General features: G+C 38.5%; 1 protein-coding gene across 3 annotated transcripts in view; it reads left to right on the top strand.

Annotated features, from left to right (window-relative positions):
- Positions 1-4,590: 4,590 nt before the first annotated feature.
- Positions 4,591-20,646, top strand: part of dpy19l3 (dpy-19 like C-mannosyltransferase 3) — a 57,133-nt gene continuing 41,077 nt past the window's right edge. For all 3 annotated transcript variants that reach the window (XM_023332247.1, XM_023332246.1, XM_023332248.1), the window contains exons 1-7: positions 4,591-5,332; positions 6,866-6,993; positions 16,514-16,604; positions 17,941-18,062; positions 18,305-18,450; positions 19,550-19,673; positions 19,783-19,917. In XM_023332247.1, coding sequence (XP_023188015.1) covers positions 5,215-5,332; positions 6,866-6,993; positions 16,514-16,604; positions 17,941-18,062; positions 18,305-18,450; positions 19,550-19,673; positions 19,783-19,917 — 864 coding nt within the window. In that variant the 5' untranslated portion in view covers positions 4,591-5,214. The remainder of the gene's footprint in view (positions 5,333-6,865; positions 6,994-16,513; positions 16,605-17,940; positions 18,063-18,304; positions 18,451-19,549; positions 19,674-19,782; positions 19,918-20,646) is intronic.

Here is a 20,646-nt window from a genome sequence, read left to right as displayed (position 1 = left end):
TAATAGAGCCAACTTTGAAGGCTTGATCAGCCTCCATTGCTGAAATCCAGATTTAGGTTGATAACCCAGTTATTTTACATAATTTCTCAGCTTTGGGTAATCCTGTCTTTTTTTTCTCTTTTTTTTTTTTTTAATCCTCTCATATCATTTAACCCAGCATGTCAACTGTTCAAATTTCATAAGGGTGATGGTAATGCTCTCTTCTATTCCAGCCTACGTGTTTTCCAAAGCCCTTCCTCCATAATGTGGCTTTACATTTATTCAGTTCCATTTATTTGAGTAATATTTTAGAAAATATATTTATGTTGCCTGATTTTATTCATTTGCTATTAATATGAATTATTTTCATCTTTAAAACATCAAAACGTCTACATAACATCATACTTTTTTCTCACTGAAGATGTAAATTTTAAATATTAAAAGACTGATGTCTAGATCAGTTACTCTGTACTTGAGTAGACATTTTAACAAATACATTTACCTCGGTGAGAACATATTGAAATAGTTCTACTTTTACTTGAGCACAGTTGGATGCGACTCCAGCCCCCTCAGGGCGTTGGAGCTGTGATGTGCTTTGGACCCGTCTGAACCACAGCTTTTATGGAGACGGGTGGGACAGTCTTGCTATTTGTTTCCAGGGGAGACGAGGGTAGGCATTGTTTTTCTGACAACTCCTTTACATCTTGATTGAACGTTTCTCATTACACTGTGCTGCCAGGCTGTTTTCAAGGTGAACATTTCATTTTGTCTTGTGGATGGGCAATGAAACAAATGAAAATGCAGTCCAGGTTCTTTTATAATCTCTCTTTTTTTTTAAGCCGGTTGAGGATCAATTGGGTTTTACATTTTCTGTTTTTGAAGAAATAAATGAAATTTAATCTCTCTCGGTTCAGCCTTTCCATTACTTCACATGCACAATATCTCCTTGTGAAAGAGAAAGATGTGTCCTCCTCTGCAATCGCATCACTTTTTCCCAAAATCCTGAACAAAATAAAACCTTCGGGTCTATTGATTTCTTTAGAGGATCACATTTTCTACCTAAACTGGTTAATAATATCACTAAGAAAGTGAAGATCAAGGTGAAAGAAGGGTGAGAGAGGCAAAGAAAAGCAGGGGGGAAGTAAGAGCTATTCCTATTGAGATTAATTGCTAATTCTGGTATTTCTTGCTTCAGAAACATTGCTTCATGTTGCAGTGAGTAGACAGGAAAGAGGATTTTCAACTCCATGCTGTTTGAAGAGTGCAACTGGGAGAACAAAGAGAAAGACGATAGTTATCTTCAGTAGGTTATCTATCATCCAGTAGATTAACAGTCAGGGTAGGGATGACAGGACGGACAAGAGAAAAAGGATACATTTGGACTCATTTGTGTGCAAACTGAAATGATTTAAAGGGGCAGTATTATGCGTCTTCCAGACACATAGCACAATCAATTACTTGATTGCACCATTTTATAACACAATCAAGTAAATGTTAACTTCAGTTAGGAGAATGCTACATGTATCACATATGACTTCAAAGAATTTTGGCTTTGTAATTTAATGCCTTGAAATGGGGCCTTTGTCTCTTTAAAGTGTAACGAGACACCTATGGCCTCATCTGAAGGCTAAACCTCAGCACTGGCAATTTTTTTAAATTCCAGCGCAGTGGGCGGAGCCAAGAGACACGGCCCAGTTTCAGGATGATTGGACCTTACCACAGGGGCCGCCTTTCATTGGCTGATGCCCATTCTACGTGGCCACGTGCGTGGCCGTCTCACAAACACACTTAGCTTCCCGTTAGCTAAGTACAGCATAATGGCAGAACTGATACAACTTCTACACCTTGAAGCCTGTCTGCTACACAGTCTTACGTTAGCTAAACAGATCAATATGCAATGTGTCTGTATCTGACATACACTAAAGATTTTATTTTAGCAGAAAAGGCTTTGGACTAAACTGTTACTCGTGTTAGCCACGTTAGCACCAAGTACAGTGTATCACACTGTACTTACAAATGTTTGAGTGTAGACACACTCAAACATTTGCCAACAAACCACAGAAATCACCCACTGATTTCAAAAGTAACCTACAAAATAATGAATGCCCGACTTACCCAGCCTTGCAAGAGCAAGAGGCATCAGTGATCTTGTCCACAGCTATATTGATGGGTGTGTGGATTTGCCGTTTTCCTCATTTTGCTGTGATGCGCACCATGTTGGAGGCATCGCGTGGCTTAAACACCTTGATCTCATCCAAAAAAGATGACATGAACTTCTTAGTTCCCTCTCCATTGTAGTAGCTGATATATTGTGAAAATCCTGTAGAAATGATGCACTAATCGAGTCAGAAATACACTGCAGAGAATCAGTCAAAGTGGAAGACGAGCTTTGTTTGTGAGACTTGCGGCCACCTGGGATTTTCTAGGTCGGTTGTGGGCGGAGCTTGGTGGCGGGCTGTGATCGGGACAAAAGAAGTGATGATTGACACCTTATCCACTTTGTCACCAGTAGTCAGAGCAGAGCAGACCCGTTCCACTCCATGTTCACATGGCAACTAAATCACACATCTGTAAGGCTGAGTAATATTTAGGTGTGTAAGAGCAAATGAGCAGCACAAGAAAGACTGATGTATCAAATGGGAGGAAATGAAACTGACCGGCTTTAAAGTGCACAAAGAAGCGTTCCTCTTGTTCTATAATCAGAAAGAAATACAAAGGGATCTAACACTAAAATATGAATCTAAACTAAAGCACAAAGTTGAAGAATACAATAATGAACAAAAATAAACAGAACTAATAACTTTATGGAACAACCTTAGTGACAATTATCAAAGACCAAAAAAAAAAAAGAAATTGTATGACATTATCTTTAATTAATTTACAAAAATGTAATGATATTAGGACGAATATAGTGTTTTTTTAATAGAATTCCTCTCTATTATAAGAAAAGTTAATTGAGGAAACATTTATTTCTGGATTATAATGTGATCCAACATGCTTTTGCTGAGCCACTGTTTTCCACACAGCCGGGATTTCTTGTGTATGTTTGGATTTAAAATTGCTCTCAGTAAACCATGACAGGCACCAGATCATTTTTATTGTTTATTAACTCTTCCACACAAAATCATTGTTATCTTTCAATGCAGGTCTCTATAGGACACCCTCCAATAATCAGGTTACAGCTAGTCACCAGATGTTGTAAAACAAAATTGCTCCAGTTTTTCTTCCTTTGATTCACAAACTTAGAATACCTTCTGAAAAACGTTGATCAGATTCTTTTTCGATAATTTACACAAGTCATAGAACCCTTTGAGTGTTATTACCTTTATTGTTTTAAGTTGATTTGTTGCTTTTATGAAGCTTTTATTTATCATCACTTATTAAATAGTTTTTTCCCCTTGAATTTGTTCCCATAAACAATGTCAAAAATGTCAATCTTTGAATAAAAAACAAAAAAGTAGAAATGAGTACAACAGTTTATTATTATATTTTCCAGCAACTTAAAAGTTTATATTTTTCTGTTTTCTATTTGGGTTTTTTGGTTTTGACACACATAATGTCAACAGTTTCTCACTCATTACAAAGAGCTTTCATCTTCACTGATGTATGAAGCTGCAGGAGGAAAAGGCCAATAACAATGCCACAATATCCAGTCCAATAAGTCCAATATCACTTGTTCCCATCATTTCATCACCAAGGTGAGCCAGCAAGCCAGCTGGAGAGTAATAACGACCATTTCGGAAAATGGGATGTAAGGTTTTTCTTTATATATATATATAAATTAGAGATAGAAGAAAATTGTAAAAGGAGATGCAGCTTGAAACCATATTATTTGACAGTGACCCAGTGATAGCTTAATAATAGTGAGAAAATCATGATGTGCCTTTGAGAGCTCTAACTTTATGTCATACTTGTCCTCTCACACAGACGTGGGGTCTTGTCTCAAGGAAGATGTTATATATGAAGGACAGAATTTTTGCTTATTGCATTAGCAGGAATCGCTGTCTGGATAAAGACAATCACCATCAAAGGGAGACTAACAGCAGAACACAGGAGAGGGTCAGAGTTAAGTTGTGAAAAGCAGGGCAGTTTTTGCAGGAAAAACATATTAACTAAAATTATAAACTCCCCATCCAGAGATATCACTCAAAGAAAAAAAATATTGATGTGAAAACAATTTTATTGTAAGACTGTTTCTGTTATATTTCTTAAACTAATATGTTATGTTACCACAAGACGGTCTGTTATTCCTAATTAATCTTTTGTTTATTTTCATTCAAATTTTTCGATCTCTAGTATTTTACAGGATCTGATGGGCCGGAAAATCTCTTCCACTGGGATGCAGGCAGTCTGAACAAGAACAGACTTAATAAAGCTGGAAATGTAGGTAAGTTGAAATCAAGTACCACTTTAAAAGATTAAGCGATTTTGTAAAATTTTCTTATAATTCAAGTTCTATTTTAAACGCTTCATTTATTCAATTTGGTTGAACTTGTAAGTTTTATTCATGTGTTTTGATGGTAGCAAATCACAATAAAATCACCCATATAGAAGTAAACTTATAATATTTTAGAATTTTATTTTGAAGCACAGAACCGCCGACTTCCGGTACTGAAACAGTGCCGCAGCCACCAGATATTAAACACACGGGTAGGATTGAGCAAGTTTTGGGAGAAAAAGGGGGAGAAATTGGGACGAGCAAGTGATATAAGAAGACGCTGGTAGAACAGGGAGACAGGGGGCTGCTGGACCGTCCTACCAGCCGCTCCTTTAGCCCGGAGGAGGGTGAGAGGCTGGCATGGACCGCTTGTAACCTAACGGAGACCGTTCCGCCGTCCGTCTGCAGCGCGAGCGCGCCTTTGTGTTAAAAAGCAGAATGACTGTAATGAGGCGCTAGCTGTGTGTCGGAGCGGCTCAGCGGGACTTTAACCCTGCCTCATTCTACACTGTGTGTCAATGACCGCATCACCCATGTGTCAGCTAACTGCTGATGATATGTGAGCAAACCCTCCGGTTTAAAGATGGTAGAAATGAATGTGGCTCTCCGTTAATCTGGTCTCGAGCGGATTCTGACATTTCTCAGTCCGGCTGCAACGTGAGCAGGAAATCCCGAGCAGAAGGCCCGTCTGTCCCGGTGTTACAGCGGCGCTCAGCGTTGTTTACATCCGCGCATTAAAAATTCATCGTATCTGCGTGGATCTCCTCACGCGCTCCCGCCTGTGTAAGGGGGGCAACATGACGAGCCTGCGTCAGAGGAAAGGCAGCAGGGGGAAGGAGGCGACTCAGGCTGCCGAAGTTCAGTCCCAGGAGTCCAACTGTTGCACCCATCACCGTCCAGACAAGATCCTGCAGGGTGAGTGAGAGTGAGAGAGAGAGGAATCCTCCTGGGACGTCGTCAGTCAGTAGGAAAACCTGATGTCATTAAATAACTAAAAGAGCGGTTTTGTTCCAATCAGCACTCCCATTAAGGCATGACTTTTTAGGACTCAAGTCAATGTGCTGCATCCTGCTGCCAGTGTTGAACAAGCTCTGCACTGGTGGTAACACCACTCTGCAGCGAACTCTTCAGTCAGAGCTGAGCCTTTCACAGGGACGTTTTCTTGTAGTTTTAGTGGGTGATGGTGGTTGCCTGCTGCCAAGGGCGTAGGTTTGGTCTAAGTTTTGGTGGGACCTTACAACTTACTCACCAACTCACCAGCATTTAAAATGAATGCTACCACTGCGTAGTATATTGAAATATTAAACTAATCAATGTAGATTTTCGTTTATTTATTTTGTTTTTGTTAAAAAATACATATGTTTTTCTTTTTTAATTTATATGGCAAAAATTGATCGGGACTATTTTATATCCCTTGAATATTGGTCGTGACATGTCACGACCGTCCATACCCAAACCTACGTCCATGCCTGCTGCACTCAAGCCTAAGGTCAATTAAAGAAAGTGACCTAACTGCAGCCATGTTTCTGGGCTTTGGGAGAAAACTGAACCCGGAGAGAATCTACAATTAAGACTGTCAGCAACAAACCAATTAATTGTGTGATAAATTAAAAAGTGCTTGATAATTTCCATTTGGACAATAAAAGTTATAAATATGCTCCCCTTTAATATTATTAAAAAGTCGACATTTTAAAAACGGAAACCCACTGTTGAGTTAGCATGGCTTCCTTTTTCTTCTTCTTCTTCTTTTTTTTTTTTTTACAAAAACTGGCATTTTATTTTGTTTTCACTGTCTAAGCTGAATGATTAATATTTTTTGAAGCACAATTTTGTTACAGAGATTTCTTCACCCATTGTAATTATTTTTGTTATGGTAGTTTTGTTTATTTATATTGGTTAATGAAAATGTTTTCAAGTTCCAGCATTAAATGTTCTTTAGAAATGAATGTTTTTTTTATCTTTGGTATTGTGTATTTTAATTAGTATGGCATTATTATTATTATTATTATTATTATTATTATTATTATTATTATTATTATTATTATTATTATTATTATTATAGCTGAAAATGGTCTCTAAAAGACAATATTATCATTTATCTCAGTAATTTCTGTGGCAAATTATTGTCCAGTAAAATTAGTTATTGTGCCAGGCCTACAGATTTATTGGAGAACATTTCAACTCCATGCAGAATCACAGCCTTTGATTTAACACTAGAACCTTCTTTGCTTTAATGTTTTTAGGACGCTTTAGTCTTTTTTCCCCATTTTGTTAATAAGTTAATGAAAAAACCTTAAAAAGTGTGAAAAAAATCTAAATGATGAATTACAAAAAAACAACAACAATGAATTGGCTTACCAATAAAAACCAAAAAAGCAAAAACCAGAAAATAATAATTTTTTCTAAAGCTGTGGCTGCAAAAGACATAACATTTTCATGTCCTTGCAGGCGATTGGTCATGGGGCGCTATAATCTGGACATCGATTGGTTGGTCTGTTTCTGTGGGCCTGGGCCTCCTGTGCTCCATCTACGTGGCCACGCTGCATGAGAACGACCTGTGGTTCTCCAACATCAAGGTAAAGGCCATAACTCTCCTGCTTTCTGCTGAGTGTTCTTTATGATGGATGTGATTCTCCGGTTCTGTTCAGTCCAACTTTCTGTCTGTCTGCACTCTGCAGTCTGAGCAAAGGGAGGCTCAAATTTTTTGCAAATCCTCCCAGTCTGGGAGTGAATGTCTGGTTCCAACTACCATGTTCTCTTGGAACCAGTCACAAGCTGGGAAGCCATTTGGTTTGTCAAAATTGGAAAAGCTCATGTGTAAAGGCTGAAATATTGCACTCAGAACTTAAGATGGTTTGTGTTATGTTGCATATTGTCTCGCAGTATCTCCACTGAGGCTTACAAGGGCACTTGTTAGAACAAAGCCATCACTCAACTCAAGCTTTTGTGTGAATAAGTCAGTAGTTGTGGTTTCACACATCAGTGAGTGTAGAATAGGAACTGTTTGTTCACAAAAGAACAATTCACAGCTGTTTTCCTGATAGAGTGATGGTGTACGGGTAAAGAATGAAATGTCCATGAGTTTGTTTGCATACAAAAATCCCTGTAGATTGAGGTTGATTGAGATAGATTGATCCCATGACTTTTACATTTCAATGACATAAAACAATAGGAGTAGGAGCAACAAGTTCTAAAAATAACAACAAAACAAACAGGAACAACAAAAATGTTAACGTTAGCTGTGTTTCCCTTGACCGTATTATGCAATCTGACATTTCGAAAATGAATTTGCTTAATGGAAATATACTAATTTAAAAAAAAAAAAACTTATTTTTTGATAAGTAGTTTTGGCCTTAGGATGAGGTGGTTTTTTTGTGGCCATATTGAAATTGGTTTATTTTGCAAAACTGCAATGGAAACACTTTTGGCATCGTATCGAATCATGTGATCAACAACTGAATGTCACAGGCGCAAACCACGAAGAAGAAGGTGACAGGAAGTTGCTGGAGGATCGTGACGCAGCATGTTTTTTTAATGACTTATCGTGAACAAACTTACTCAAATTTGTTCACGCTTCCTATTTAATGGAAACACTGTAATATAGAAATTGTGGGGTTTTTTTCAACATATGTGTAATGGAAACGCAGCTAATGACATGATCGGCAAAACAAGAGCAAAAAACAGTGAAAAAGGACAACATGAGCAAGAAAAAACACAAAAGATCAGAATCAGAATGAATCAGCATGCCTTTATTGTCATCTTACAGAAGCACAAAAACATTTCATTTCAGCACAGGCCTTGATGATAAAGAACAATTAGCGCAACAAGAACAACAACACAGAGAAGGAGAACAAAATGAAAATGAAAAGAAAACTGCTGGAAGTTAAACACGTTTACCACATAGACAAACACGTCCAGGGAATTCTGACCCATCACACAACAGCACCGCATCAAGGCAATCTAGGGTTCAATTTAGGATTTTTATTGTCTCAAAGCTAATTCATTTTCTAACTGCATCTGTTACCATGGTAACCTGTGCTGGAAACCTAACCATCTCCACGACAAGTTCAGGAGGATTGACAGCTTTTCTTCTAATAACTGCCAGCAGCTTTTTGAAGTCAATGTCAAAATGTGATAGTGTGGCAGAGTTCTGCTTCTGTTAAACTCTCTCTGTAGAGTGAAGAATGTCTTTAATGGGTTCAATACCTACATAAATGCTTGCTGTTGGTCTAACAAAACAATTTTTTTTACTTAATTTTTACATAATGTTTAATTTTGTATTGCGATTACCTAAATTCAAAATGATGTGTACAAACTAGTGGCTCTAAGACGTCATTGAAACTGATCATCAATTATTGTCATGTAACTTTGCTTCTAATAGGCTCTTGCAGATTAACAAACTTATGTACAGATCAAGTTTTAAAATTCAAATTATAGCTTTATGTTTTTAGTACTCAATTATAAGGAGGTCATGAAAACTTGGCTTAAAATGTTTTTCATTTTCTGCTTTTTGTCAAATAACAACACTTCTTCATCATGTTACAATGATACACCTCCCCTTATGCTGCGTTCTCCATCAGATGCCTTGGAAACGCATCATAAACACCTCATTGTGTAAAGAGATGATGGTTTTTCCAGGCATAGTGCGGCACTGATTTCTGAACTCAGCCAAATGGAAGCTTGGTTCCTCTGGGATAAAGTTTGCGCTGTGTGGTGCGGCAACATTGCCAAATATGAGGTCATTTTTAAAGGCCCTTGAAGCACCGCAGAAAAACATTGTTTTAGACTGACTCAAAGCTGTATTATCTGATTTCACAGTCTGCATTAAACGCAGACAAAAAAAACATGGAAATAAAAACTCCTGCTGTGGGTTTTCTCATTTTGTAACACTGTTAGTTCTCATTTGTTTTAGTGGACAGACCCTGCCAAAGATGTGTAAAAAGTAGTGGTGGGACTCCATTGCAATTTTTAATCAAGTTAATTGCAGCATCTGTAGTTAATTAATTAGTTAATTAACTGGCCTTTTATCAACTACATATTGACTAAATGAGCAACATTCTGGATTCAAAAACTCTTTTTTGTTGCTCAATTATTGAACGAGACATTTATTGGGTTTAGTTTGTTAGTTTGAGGTTACTCAACCATCAGAATGTATATAATAGCACATTGCACCATTCAGCTGTGTGAGCAGATGTTTCAGGATTTGCTCACCGTGAAGAGGCCTGGTGGCTGCTGATTGAATTGCAGCCTCATTTCTACCAGTCTGCCCAGTTTACCACCATCAGCCTGAAGGTCCTGGCAACAGAACCACATCATCTGCAAAATCGCTTACATTATATCCCGAACACTTCAGACCAAACACCTGTCTCTGGGTTTCCTTTACAAATGTGCACAAATATTGTTGATGTTTTGGTAATGTTGAAAAAGCTTTTAACTGCTTTAGCAACATCCACCTTCTAAGTCCTCAGACTGCCTCCTCCATCGAGGATTAGGGCCATTTATTATTATTCAGTTGAAAATATATACATAAGTGCATAAAAGAAATCAGTACACTAAATTGTTTTGGCAAGTTTTATTTGAGGAATGCAAAACGTTCTTTGTAAGTTCAAAGATGATTTTAAGTTCATAATGAAAAAAACAACCGTTTTAATTTGGGCTAAGAAGTTAATTTTCATTAAAGCCTGTTAAGCTAATGCATATGCAGATGGTTTTCAGCTGAAGATTTCAGTGGAATAAAGAGGTTTTTTGGGGGGGGATCTTGCTGTTTGGTATGAAATTGTTTCTGTCCAACTGAATCAAATTGATTTTCTCAAGGCATCCATAAATATGCCTTATAATTTTGAGCTGTGTTTTATATCTGTATTAGATATTGGCCTAGCTAACTCATCCCTCAGTAGTAATGTATCACTAAAGCTGTATGTGGGTTACAGAAATATTTTATTTGTTTGACTGCAATCAAGTTACAGCCAGGGTCATTTTCAGTCATAAAGTTTTGCAGCTCAGGTAAAAACGGAAAATAATTTTTGTTCTTTCCTATTATTAATATTACAGAGGCTCTGAAAACCTCAGAAGAAGAGCCTGTGTTTACTAAGCTGAGAAAAGGTTATTTAATAATCAAAGCCAAAAATGCTAAAACTGTGGAAAAAAAAGTGAAACACTAAATGTTGCCGTTGGAACTAAGAAAGACAGAATCAGCAAAGTTTTTCTACCGAAGCGACTTGAGTAACTGACTAAGATTATTCACAAACATGAAACATTAAAGCTATTCTCTCAATAAACAGATGCTGAAGATCAGCATTATAAATAAGATGTGGTGTCTTGGTATTTCTCTCTCTTTTCTGCATAACATCATTAAACTCTTTAATAAATGTAGAAAAAAAAATCATTGCATAAAAGGCAAGAGAAAAAAAGCCAGCTATAACCAGACAGTAAAGTGATTACATGGGGATACCTGACTTGCTTTTCACAGATCTGAATTCATAAATGTCACTTACAACTTTACTGGGTAATAAAAAAGTCTTAGGTAAATCTTCTTCTGAGAAGATGTAACCTTTCTGAGCACAGAGCCATTCCACTGGGCACAGGGGAAAAAGTCTGTTGATAAATCAGATTTTCAGATGTTGTGTATCTGAAGCTGTGACCAAAGACATTGTTATTCTTCTTATCAGAAAGCTCTGTCTCTTACAGTGCTACTTTTGATAAAACTCATTGATACTTAAGATAGCAGCAATAATGTTTGTTTATTTATTTTTTTGCGGCGCTAGTGGCTCGTATTTTTTCGACAGTAGGCAGACAGGAAGGAGGGTGAGGAGAGAAGACATGCGGCAAAGGTTGTCGGGACCGGGAGTCGAACCCACGACGTCCGCGTCGAGGACTAAGGCCTCCAAACGTGGGGCGTGCTAACCCCCTGCGCCACCACAGCACGCCCCATGTTTGTTTATTTTTGAGTTTAGAGCACTGTATGGTACATTCAAGCTCATGTGTTTTTACAGGACATTTAGCTTTTTAGCAGGCTGATGCTAAAGCAGATTTTGCAGCCATTGAGAAGTGCTAGCAAGAAGGAATAGACAGCAAGTAATTTAAAGTAGACATATTCACTTAAATTCTTCCTTTTCACATGTAAATCATTCACATATGGTCTATAGAAAGTAGGACTGCAATGCTTTGTTCTGAATTCCTGGTTATTCTAGTTCCACAGACTGTTTCAGATCAGACACTTTTTAGAGCAACTCATTTTGCTGCGGTCTTTTTAAATGTGAATGGGACATTTCATGCCACGTCCCCCTCCAGGTCGCAGAGTGTTCCATTCCACCCTGTTCAGCCATTTTTGTAGTTTTTACACCCCTTCCATCCATGCAAACCAACTACAATATGGAGTGTAGTTTAACTAGTGTTAAACATATGAGATACCTATTAAAACAATTAATGCTAAAGGATGTGAGGATCAACACGCAACATTCATGTCTAAAAGAAGCTTTGCTGTCATTTCAGTGTTATTAGCAGCTCACTGCTTTGCTGTGTATCTTGTTTATCAATGGAGAAGGAATTGACCCTCCATCAGACGAAGCCTTTCAGAAAATCCCTCCTGATACTGCTGGAGGTTGCTGAAGCATTCATCCTTAAATGGTCGGTGCAAACGGACTTTCTCCATTGATGTGGGCATATTCCAGAGAAACATCAAATTTAACCAGACACTTCAAACAGCCTCTGGTGCTGGGAGATGATGTAAGGAATCCTGTGAGTTAATGCATACTAGAACCGAATATTTTGACTTGTTTACTTTCAACTTCTGCATAACTGAATTTGGACTACGAGAAAATATGGCGGATTTACAAAACTGATTAGCCAGAAGTCATGAGCTTGTTTAGCAGTTCCACAGCAAATACGGTGGTGTCATAGACAAGAACATTATAGCAAATAGAGAAAAATTATCAGACTAAAAAATATGACCCAAAAAGAATATAAAGATATCTATGCATCACTGGGAGATAATACATTTAAATATTTTGCACTCCTAGACACTCAAAGTAGACAACAATGATTTTAAGGGCTAAAAACGTGGATTTTGCTCATTATAAGCCAAACACCTGAGGTTCCTCAGTGCCAGCTGCATGTTCTGAAGGTACTCCCAGCCTGCGATCTTGGTGGAACGTGGAAGGACAAAGTGATCAGTAGTAAGGAGTTTATGACTGATGCTTACTTACGAAAGCTGTTGTCCATAACAGGAAGTAGAACATATTTTAATAATCCTGCTTTCCTGAGACAGTGTGGTCCTGAGATAATGTTCTATGCTGCTGATTATCACCAGTGCTGCTGAAAACTGAGCTCAGTCGGTTCAGTTTGTCCTCTTGAATTCATCAGGTGTGAGCTCATGTCCATGTGGACTCCAGAACCCTGTGGGGGTTTATTTGGAGCATGTGCTCATAGCTTCACACCAGCTCCAGAGCCACAAATTCTCCGACAAATGTTCCCCACGTTTTCCGAACGATGTTCCAACACGTTCCCCTCGGTGCTCTCTCCCACCCTCGTCTCTCTTATCCTGCGCCTGTGTGTGTTTTTATAGACAAGAGGTCAGCAGTAGTCCTCTCTTCTTTTTTTTTATTTCCCCTCTCCCTCCCTTCGAAAGGCTGCAGTTGTCCACAGTCTGTCCTGTTGTTCACACACTTACTGCAGCTCACTTTTTATTTTTATTCTTTATACTTTGAACTGTTTAAAGATAGCTTTTTATTTTCACTTTAACCAGAAGCCGGGACATTTTTCTGCTTGAGGAAGGAGTCAGCGGTTCCAGTCGCGAATTCACTCATCCATGGATCCTTCAAGCAAACACCAGAGATAGAAGTTATTCAAAATTCATCAAGAGGACATGCTGACAGAGAGAAATGAAGGGGAGAAAAATTAAGTAGCTTTCACAAGGAAGGCACTCTTCTGAACTTGTTCACGGGGCTTATTCTCTTTGACCTCAGTATAAACCAGGGATTATCCGTATTCCTTATAGTTTTTGGTGAAAAGCCAGTGCTTGTTTTGCCTCGGGTAGACTCGAAAGAGGATTGGAAAGGAAACTAGCTCCTCATTCCCTCTGAGAGAGCTTTTGCATATTTCCTCTGGCGAAGAACTTGAAACGATTAAAAGCCGTTCTTTAATTTATTTGGAGCGACTTCAAGTAAAGGAAAAAAAACATGGCTTGTTGGTGTTTATCCATGTAATGGATTTGGATCTGTTCTACAGAGTATCTCAGGCGCATCCTGTTTATTTACCTGGATCTAACACATCAAAAGTTCCGAGAACATATAGATGATCTCCATTTTTCTCATGCAATGGATGTTCGGAAAAGAGCGAAGGTGAACCAGGCAGGGAGCAGCCTGGGGATTTTGCCACCCGGATCATCTGGAGAGAGATGCAGCAGTGGGAAGAGGACGGAGCCAGCAAGGCTTAGAGAAGGAGTTTTCCCGCTTGGACGATCCGGTTCTTTTTCCGGTTCATACCTTCCGCGCCGGTGGCCTTGGCAACGGTGTGTTTCCATGGCAGCAGGGCTGTTCCTAGCGGTGCTGCTGGCCATGGCTCAGGCCTGGTGTGTCAACGCCATACATGAGAATCTGCTGTGGTTCTCTCAGCTCACGGTAGGAGACACTGCTGGAATTCTAGAAAATGACTCGCTTTGAAAATGAAATAAGGGGAGGCGCATTGTACGTCGCTGTGTACAGTTGGCAGCACTAAGGAGTTGAGGTGGATTTGGTCAGTCATAAAGTGGACACACAAAGCTGTCACACCTCTCAGCTGGCCAATCACAGTTCCAGCAGGAGTTCCTACCTTTCTGTCTTATTTGTTAGTTGACCCATTGGGGCAGCTGAGGCTCATTTACCAGAGTCCTTGTCTTGCTGCTAGAAAGATGTAGGTTCGATTCCAGCGTCCTGCCCCTGCCACATGTCGACGTGCTCCTGAGCATGATGCGTAACTCCAAGTTGCCTCCAGACCTTTGTGTTGAATGGTGTGGCTGAGTGAAAAATGTAACTCTGACTCAGAATGCAGTGGTGCCAGTGTTTTTTGTCTGAGCCATGTTAACTATGTTCAGGACATGTTTTGGAAAGAGTCCCTCTTCGTCTTAGCAGTTTTTACTAAAACTGTTTAGGTGAAGCAGTTTTTGTGCTTCACCTTAACTGTAGGTGAAGTATGTAGGTATACACATGTATGCAAAGTGTACATTTGTATAATACAAAATGTAGTATTTAAAAACTACATTTTGTTTAGTGGTGGGACTTGATAAATTTTTTTATTGAGTTCATTTCAGGTTCTGGAATAAAACTTTGCAAGTAATTGCATTTTAATCAAAAAAACATATATTGATTTGTTATTTGTTGGTCATAGCTATTTGTGGGTGGCTGTTGTCCATAATAGAAGTGTATTGTAGTTGTTCTGTGTTAACACCTGTGATGTACAGAAATTTTATTTTCTGCAATGTTTTTTTTATTCAATTTTTTTTAGATATCAGCCTACATGCAATATGTATGGAAGCCCATTTCTGCCATGAAATAAAAAAAAATACTACAAAAACCCAACAGAATGTCATCATTTTGAGTTTTAAATTCATAATTGAGATTCAAAGTTATCATTTGTACTTTAAAGTGTCTTTATGTCTCATAATTAGGACTTTGAATCTCTGAATTATGACTTCTTGCATTACTTTTATTTTTTCTTTTCTGGCAGAAATGGGCTTCCATAAATATGAGCTCATTCGGTCTGATCAGTGGAAGCAGCAGGCTCATACCTTCATCCATCTGTACATCCAAAGGTGTTATGGAACAGGAACAGAGTTTTTTTTTATAAACTAAGTCAAAAGATCCTTCCTGCCCACAGCATCATCATTCACAATGACTCTTTAAAGATATGTGGATGGTTTTAGTTATGGCAACATTTAATTTCCCTCTGACTGATATGCAGTAGTATGTGCTTTCAAAAAAAAAGCGCCACGTCAAAGAAAGTCATGTTTGAGTCTGAAGTCATGATGACATTTATGAATTCTGGTTTTCCAGCAAACTAACAGGATACACATATTTGGCAGTTTATTTTGGGACTGCGTGTGGGATTTTATCTGCACTTAGTATTTATTGTTCACAAACTGGACCCATTGGTCCAAATTAAGAAGACAGTCTTTTGGTCCATTTAATGTCTTCTTTGCAAAAATCCAAATGACTGCCAGATAATAAATCAGGAGCCCTTTTCCTATTTTTTCTTCAGAATCAGGTTATACTTTGATTCTTTACTTGATTATTTAGCTTGTTCACCTTCAAATCCCAGCTGTCCACATTAATCAGAGAAGTAACCAGGAGGTCAATAGTCACTGGATTCTTTTGTTCTACTTTGGAATCCCCTGATATGATCACAAAAAATATATTTAGTGTTCGTTTTACTGTTTATTTGTTTCATGGTGGATTTTCAACCTTAGTAATATTTTAAATTGAAACCCACATGGCTCCAGGCTTTCCCTCTCTCATGTACTTACTTAATCTGCTGATAAACTGAATGGAAAACTAATCTGTTCCCATTACAGACTTTTTATGGTTTTAAAGCTGACATTATTACTGGAAAATACCAGAAACCACATTGTAGTGCTTTGATATATGGTTTCATTTTTTACAGACTCTGGATTGCTGTTTTTATCTTTAGACGGACGGTAATGCCGGAGAACAGTTTGGCAGACGCCTGCTGAATTATAAAAACTGATTTTAATAAGGAAACGGGCTGCTGTTGTCAGAGGATTTCACTTTTAATCAAACGCTGATTGGAAATGTTTCCAAACTAAGTGTAGCAGACAAACAATTGATGTAATATTGTGGCGTGGGACGTCCTCAGTGCCGTCTCCTCTCCTTCTGAAGTGGAACAGTAATCATGCTTGGCGGGCGGTGGGGGGTAAGGAAGGGGTTCTCCTGAGATGGCTGTGTTACCCCTCTGATTATTACCTCAGAGGGCTGCCAGTATATCAGACGCTTTGGTCCGGTCCTTCTCAGTTCTGTCTTGTCTCGCCAGAAAATCTGTTTTCCACATCACGCAGAACAAAAGAGCTTGGATTTATATCAGCACATTCCCCATTTCTGTTTTCAGGAAGTGGAGAGGGAGATCTCCTTCCGGACGGAATGTGGACTCTACTATTCGTACTACAAGCAAATGTTGCAGGCTCCATCCATACAGGAAGGTATGGTCACTATGAACCACCCAAGTCTTCATCATCGTCTGCAGTTCAGCTCATTATTTCCTTACTAAATTCTCTCTTTTATTAATTAGTTATTTACAGCTGTAACAAACTGTAGTTAGAGAAGCACCGATCCTATATTAACATCTGTATTGGTCCTGATGTAATTCTAGTTTGAGTATCGGTGACAATGTTCCCAATCCATAAGATCTATTTGGTCTAATTCTATGCTTTGTGCTCTGACTGACATCATGTTTTATTATTTATTTTATATTACATTTAGAATTCCTAATTGCACTTTCTGACCCATTTGACTGACGGTTTATTTCAGCTTATATTTTTCATGTTTGACCAAAGCAGTCAACCTATTGTTTTTGTCAGTTTCAATTTCTTTCTCATTTATTTTACATTGGCTGCTCTACTCCTAATTGCACTGACTAAACACATAAAGGTGTTTTTACATGTTTGATCAAATTTATGAAGCTATTGGTGTATTTCAATGTGAGGCTTTAAGTTTAGTGTTAACTGAGGTGCTGCAATGTTTATGTTTTTGTTTTTCTAGATAACCTTTCTTTATTCTAATTTTTGGTCTACCAGGTTAACACATCTGAGTCTGAGATATGTATTCTCTTACTACAGTAAGGACGAAGGAAGGATATGTAGCCACCTCTAGAGGGCGCTGTCGTCTGGTTGGATCAGGAGTGTAATATTGGTCTGTTTTGGGCATGTTGGATAATCTGAAGCTGGAATAAAATCTTGTAGATCCTGAAACTAGAGGATGAACAGAAAGCGGTTCAAGAGACGTTGCTTTAGGGGACACATAGCATCACCCTCTGCTCATCGAGAATGATAATATAAACTTTTAAGAGTATCCTAAAACATCTTTTTAATTTTAATTTTTAAAAAGTTACAAAAAACGTATGAATTGTTGCTAAATATCGCAAGAAAATCCACCAATATGACTGAGTTGTCAACAGTAGTTGCTTCTCTAAAGGAGGCGGAAGCGTCAGTCAGGAGACATTACAAAGTAGGAGCATACTTGATAAGTGGTGTGTATATTCATATATCTGAGGTTTAGATACAGAAAAACGGTTCTGAGTTGACTTAAAATGTTTCTTTACCTAAACACAGACATAAATGTACTGAATTACAAGTTTATTTGATAACTCTGCACAGTACAGCACACTTAAATACACCAATAGCTCCATAAGCTTGGTCAAAGATGTAAAAAAACATCCTTTATTGGTTCAGAAAGTTCAAATCGGAAGTCTAAATGTAAACGTGTGTGTGTGTGTGTGTGTGTGTGTGTGTGTGTGTGTGCGTGTGTGTGTGCTCTCAGGGCTGTCAGAACTGATCCATGACAACTTGACAGAATCAAAGAGGACCATCAATCTTTTACAGCGGATGAATATCTACCAAGAGGTGTTTCTCAGTGTTCTGTACAGACTGCTGCCCTTACAGGTAACACACCACCCACACTGCTCATTGGTAGCAAAAACTGACTCTGGGGAAAGCTTTTTATGAATTTTTTTTTTCAATTTGAGCCATAAAATTAAAAAAAGAGTTGTTGCATATTTAAAACTGACCCAACTTTTAAACTTTAGCAATTTTCCAAACTGCCCGGTTCCTCTGCTGTCATTGTTGGCCTAACTATCAGTGCCTAATAAGCCATTTTCTTTTGTGTGTGTGTGTGTGTGGTCCAGGCGTATCTGGAGCCCGTGTATTTCTACATTTACACAGTGTTCTCTCTCCAAGCCGTGTATGTGATCGCTCTGTACCTCACAGCATGGCTCTTGGCTGGTTCCTGGCTGGCTGGGTTACTGACTGGAGTCTGGTACATTCTTAATAGGTAAGTAATAACAATGTTCTGCATGCTCACTGGGACGAGGCAGAGGAGAGAGCACCACTCTGAGTCTCTGTAGAAGTCGTGTTGCACATATTTGATAGATTTCCAACCTTCTCCCCGACCAGAGAAAATGTCAGTCATACTATAAAGTTTGTAGAATTTTTTTTGTGACAGAGTAACTATTGCATAAATACGTAGTGGATGAAAAAATTATTCACTGTTCTTACATTTTTTTTAAATAAACATCCGAAAAGCACATCAGGAATTTGTGTTTAGACCAGGTCCAGGACTTCAACGCGGTAATCTCAATTTATTAATTACATAGATTTCTACTCCTTGTTTTTTAATTTTAGCATAATTAATGGCAATTTTTCTGACATAAAAAGGCTCAGACCAGAACCTAGAAAGGTTAACCTCTGCGTCAACGTTGATTAATCAAAAGATTTTATTTCAATTAACCACATTTTTTTCAATAGCCAGCTGCTGGCCATGTCCTGTTACGTCCTATTATGTGACCGGTGTCCTAAAGAAAAGTAATAAAAATGGAGATGTTTGTAGGGATGCAGTATTTGTATTATGAAATATTAAAGCTTTAAATCCTTAAAAGCTTTAGGACGAAAAATGACAAAATGTGATAGACTTTGAGCTTATGGTATATTATAATAGAAAGACACAGGGAGCCTGTAGATATAGTTGTCTGACACTGAGTAGCTGTGTTGATGGGTTGTATTACTTTTTATTTTGCTTGGACCGTTCTTGGAAAAAAAGGCATAAATTTAGAAGAAATTTCAGGATTATTTTGACTTTCTGTGCAGGTTGATACTTTGGTTGGATTTTTTTAGTAAACATTAACAGCAGAGGGTAGTAGAGGTCTCCAGCTCTAGGAAACAGCTTTGAGCTGAAAAACAAGCCTGCAGAGCTTGGAGCATATTAGGATGCATCTTCCAAATATTTGAAAACTTCACAGATGTTCACACATGATGACCTTAACTTATTTCTCAGGTTGTTTTCTGAGAAATGAGGCACACAAACCAAATAAAGTTGATTTAAAACAATCAGCGTTTCTCCATCTAATGGCTGCTCTTCTGCTTCCTTCTTTCAGGGTGGATACCACTCGGGTGGAGTTCACCATCTCCCTCAGGGAGAACTGGTCTTTGCCCTTCTTTGCCCTGCAGGTCACTGCTGTCACTTGCTACCTCAGGCCTCAGCTCAGCGCCTTGCAGCAGGTCCAGCTCACACACAAACCGATTCTAGACGAATAATCTCAGTTATTTAACAAAGGTAGAAGCAGAAGCAGCACAGAATAAAGTGTGTTTTTGTGTGTTTGCTCGCCAGAAAGTGATGGTGTGGCTGATGTACGTGACCACATGTTGCTTCTGTCTGACGTGGCAGTTCAACCAGTTCATCCTACTGGTTCAAGCTCTCATTGTTTACATGCTGGACATCGTTGACCTCTTGACAACAACACAGGTACGCAGGACACAGTTCTCATATCTCTTAACCACTCCTCATATCTCACACTTCACTGATTCCATAGTCGGTTGCAAAAGTTAAATATCAACACAAACAGTCCCACCCATAAAGTGTCTTGAAATCCATTGATCAGTATCGTATCAACACGATGAGGTGTTTGCAGTAACAAGTGACAAGCAACATAAAGTTCACTAAAAAAACCCGTGAAGAATATTTTCAAATTGTTTTGTTTCATTTAACAGCAGTGATGGGTTTCAGTGATCTTCTTCCGTGTGTTTCTGGGTTGTCTGCATTCAGACCGCTACACTGATGTGTTAACATCTGTAATTGGCACCAAGTGCACACTTTTCCAGGTGAGATGGTTCAACACCCTCACTTCTCCTCCATTTTTGCTTAAAAACTTGATCTGAATATGCAGTGAGACTGATTTGAGCACAGATATCTATGCGAGTGAACGATCATTTGTGACGTGTGCAATTAAATCTCTCACAAATCTGCTGAACCTTCACTCCACTCTGGCACTCCTGCTCCTCAGATACGGAATTCCTGGAGGGTCAAAAAACACATACATCATTTAATGTGTCCTTCACACGCAAAGTATGTTTCTAATGTGCAATCAAAAGTGTTCACAACTTAAACTGTATGTATGTAAATGAACCACATCACCAGCCAACCACAGACGGTTGGTTTTGTCTGATTAAAATAGTCGTTGGATGGTAAAGAAGC

This window comes from Xiphophorus maculatus, chromosome 4 (assembly GCF_002775205.1).
Source record: "Xiphophorus maculatus strain JP 163 A chromosome 4, X_maculatus-5.0-male, whole genome shotgun sequence".
Classification (NCBI taxonomy): domain Eukaryota; kingdom Metazoa; phylum Chordata; class Actinopteri; order Cyprinodontiformes; family Poeciliidae; genus Xiphophorus; species Xiphophorus maculatus.
Note: the sequence above shows the minus strand (reverse complement) of the source record. Positions and strands in the feature narration are given on the sequence as shown.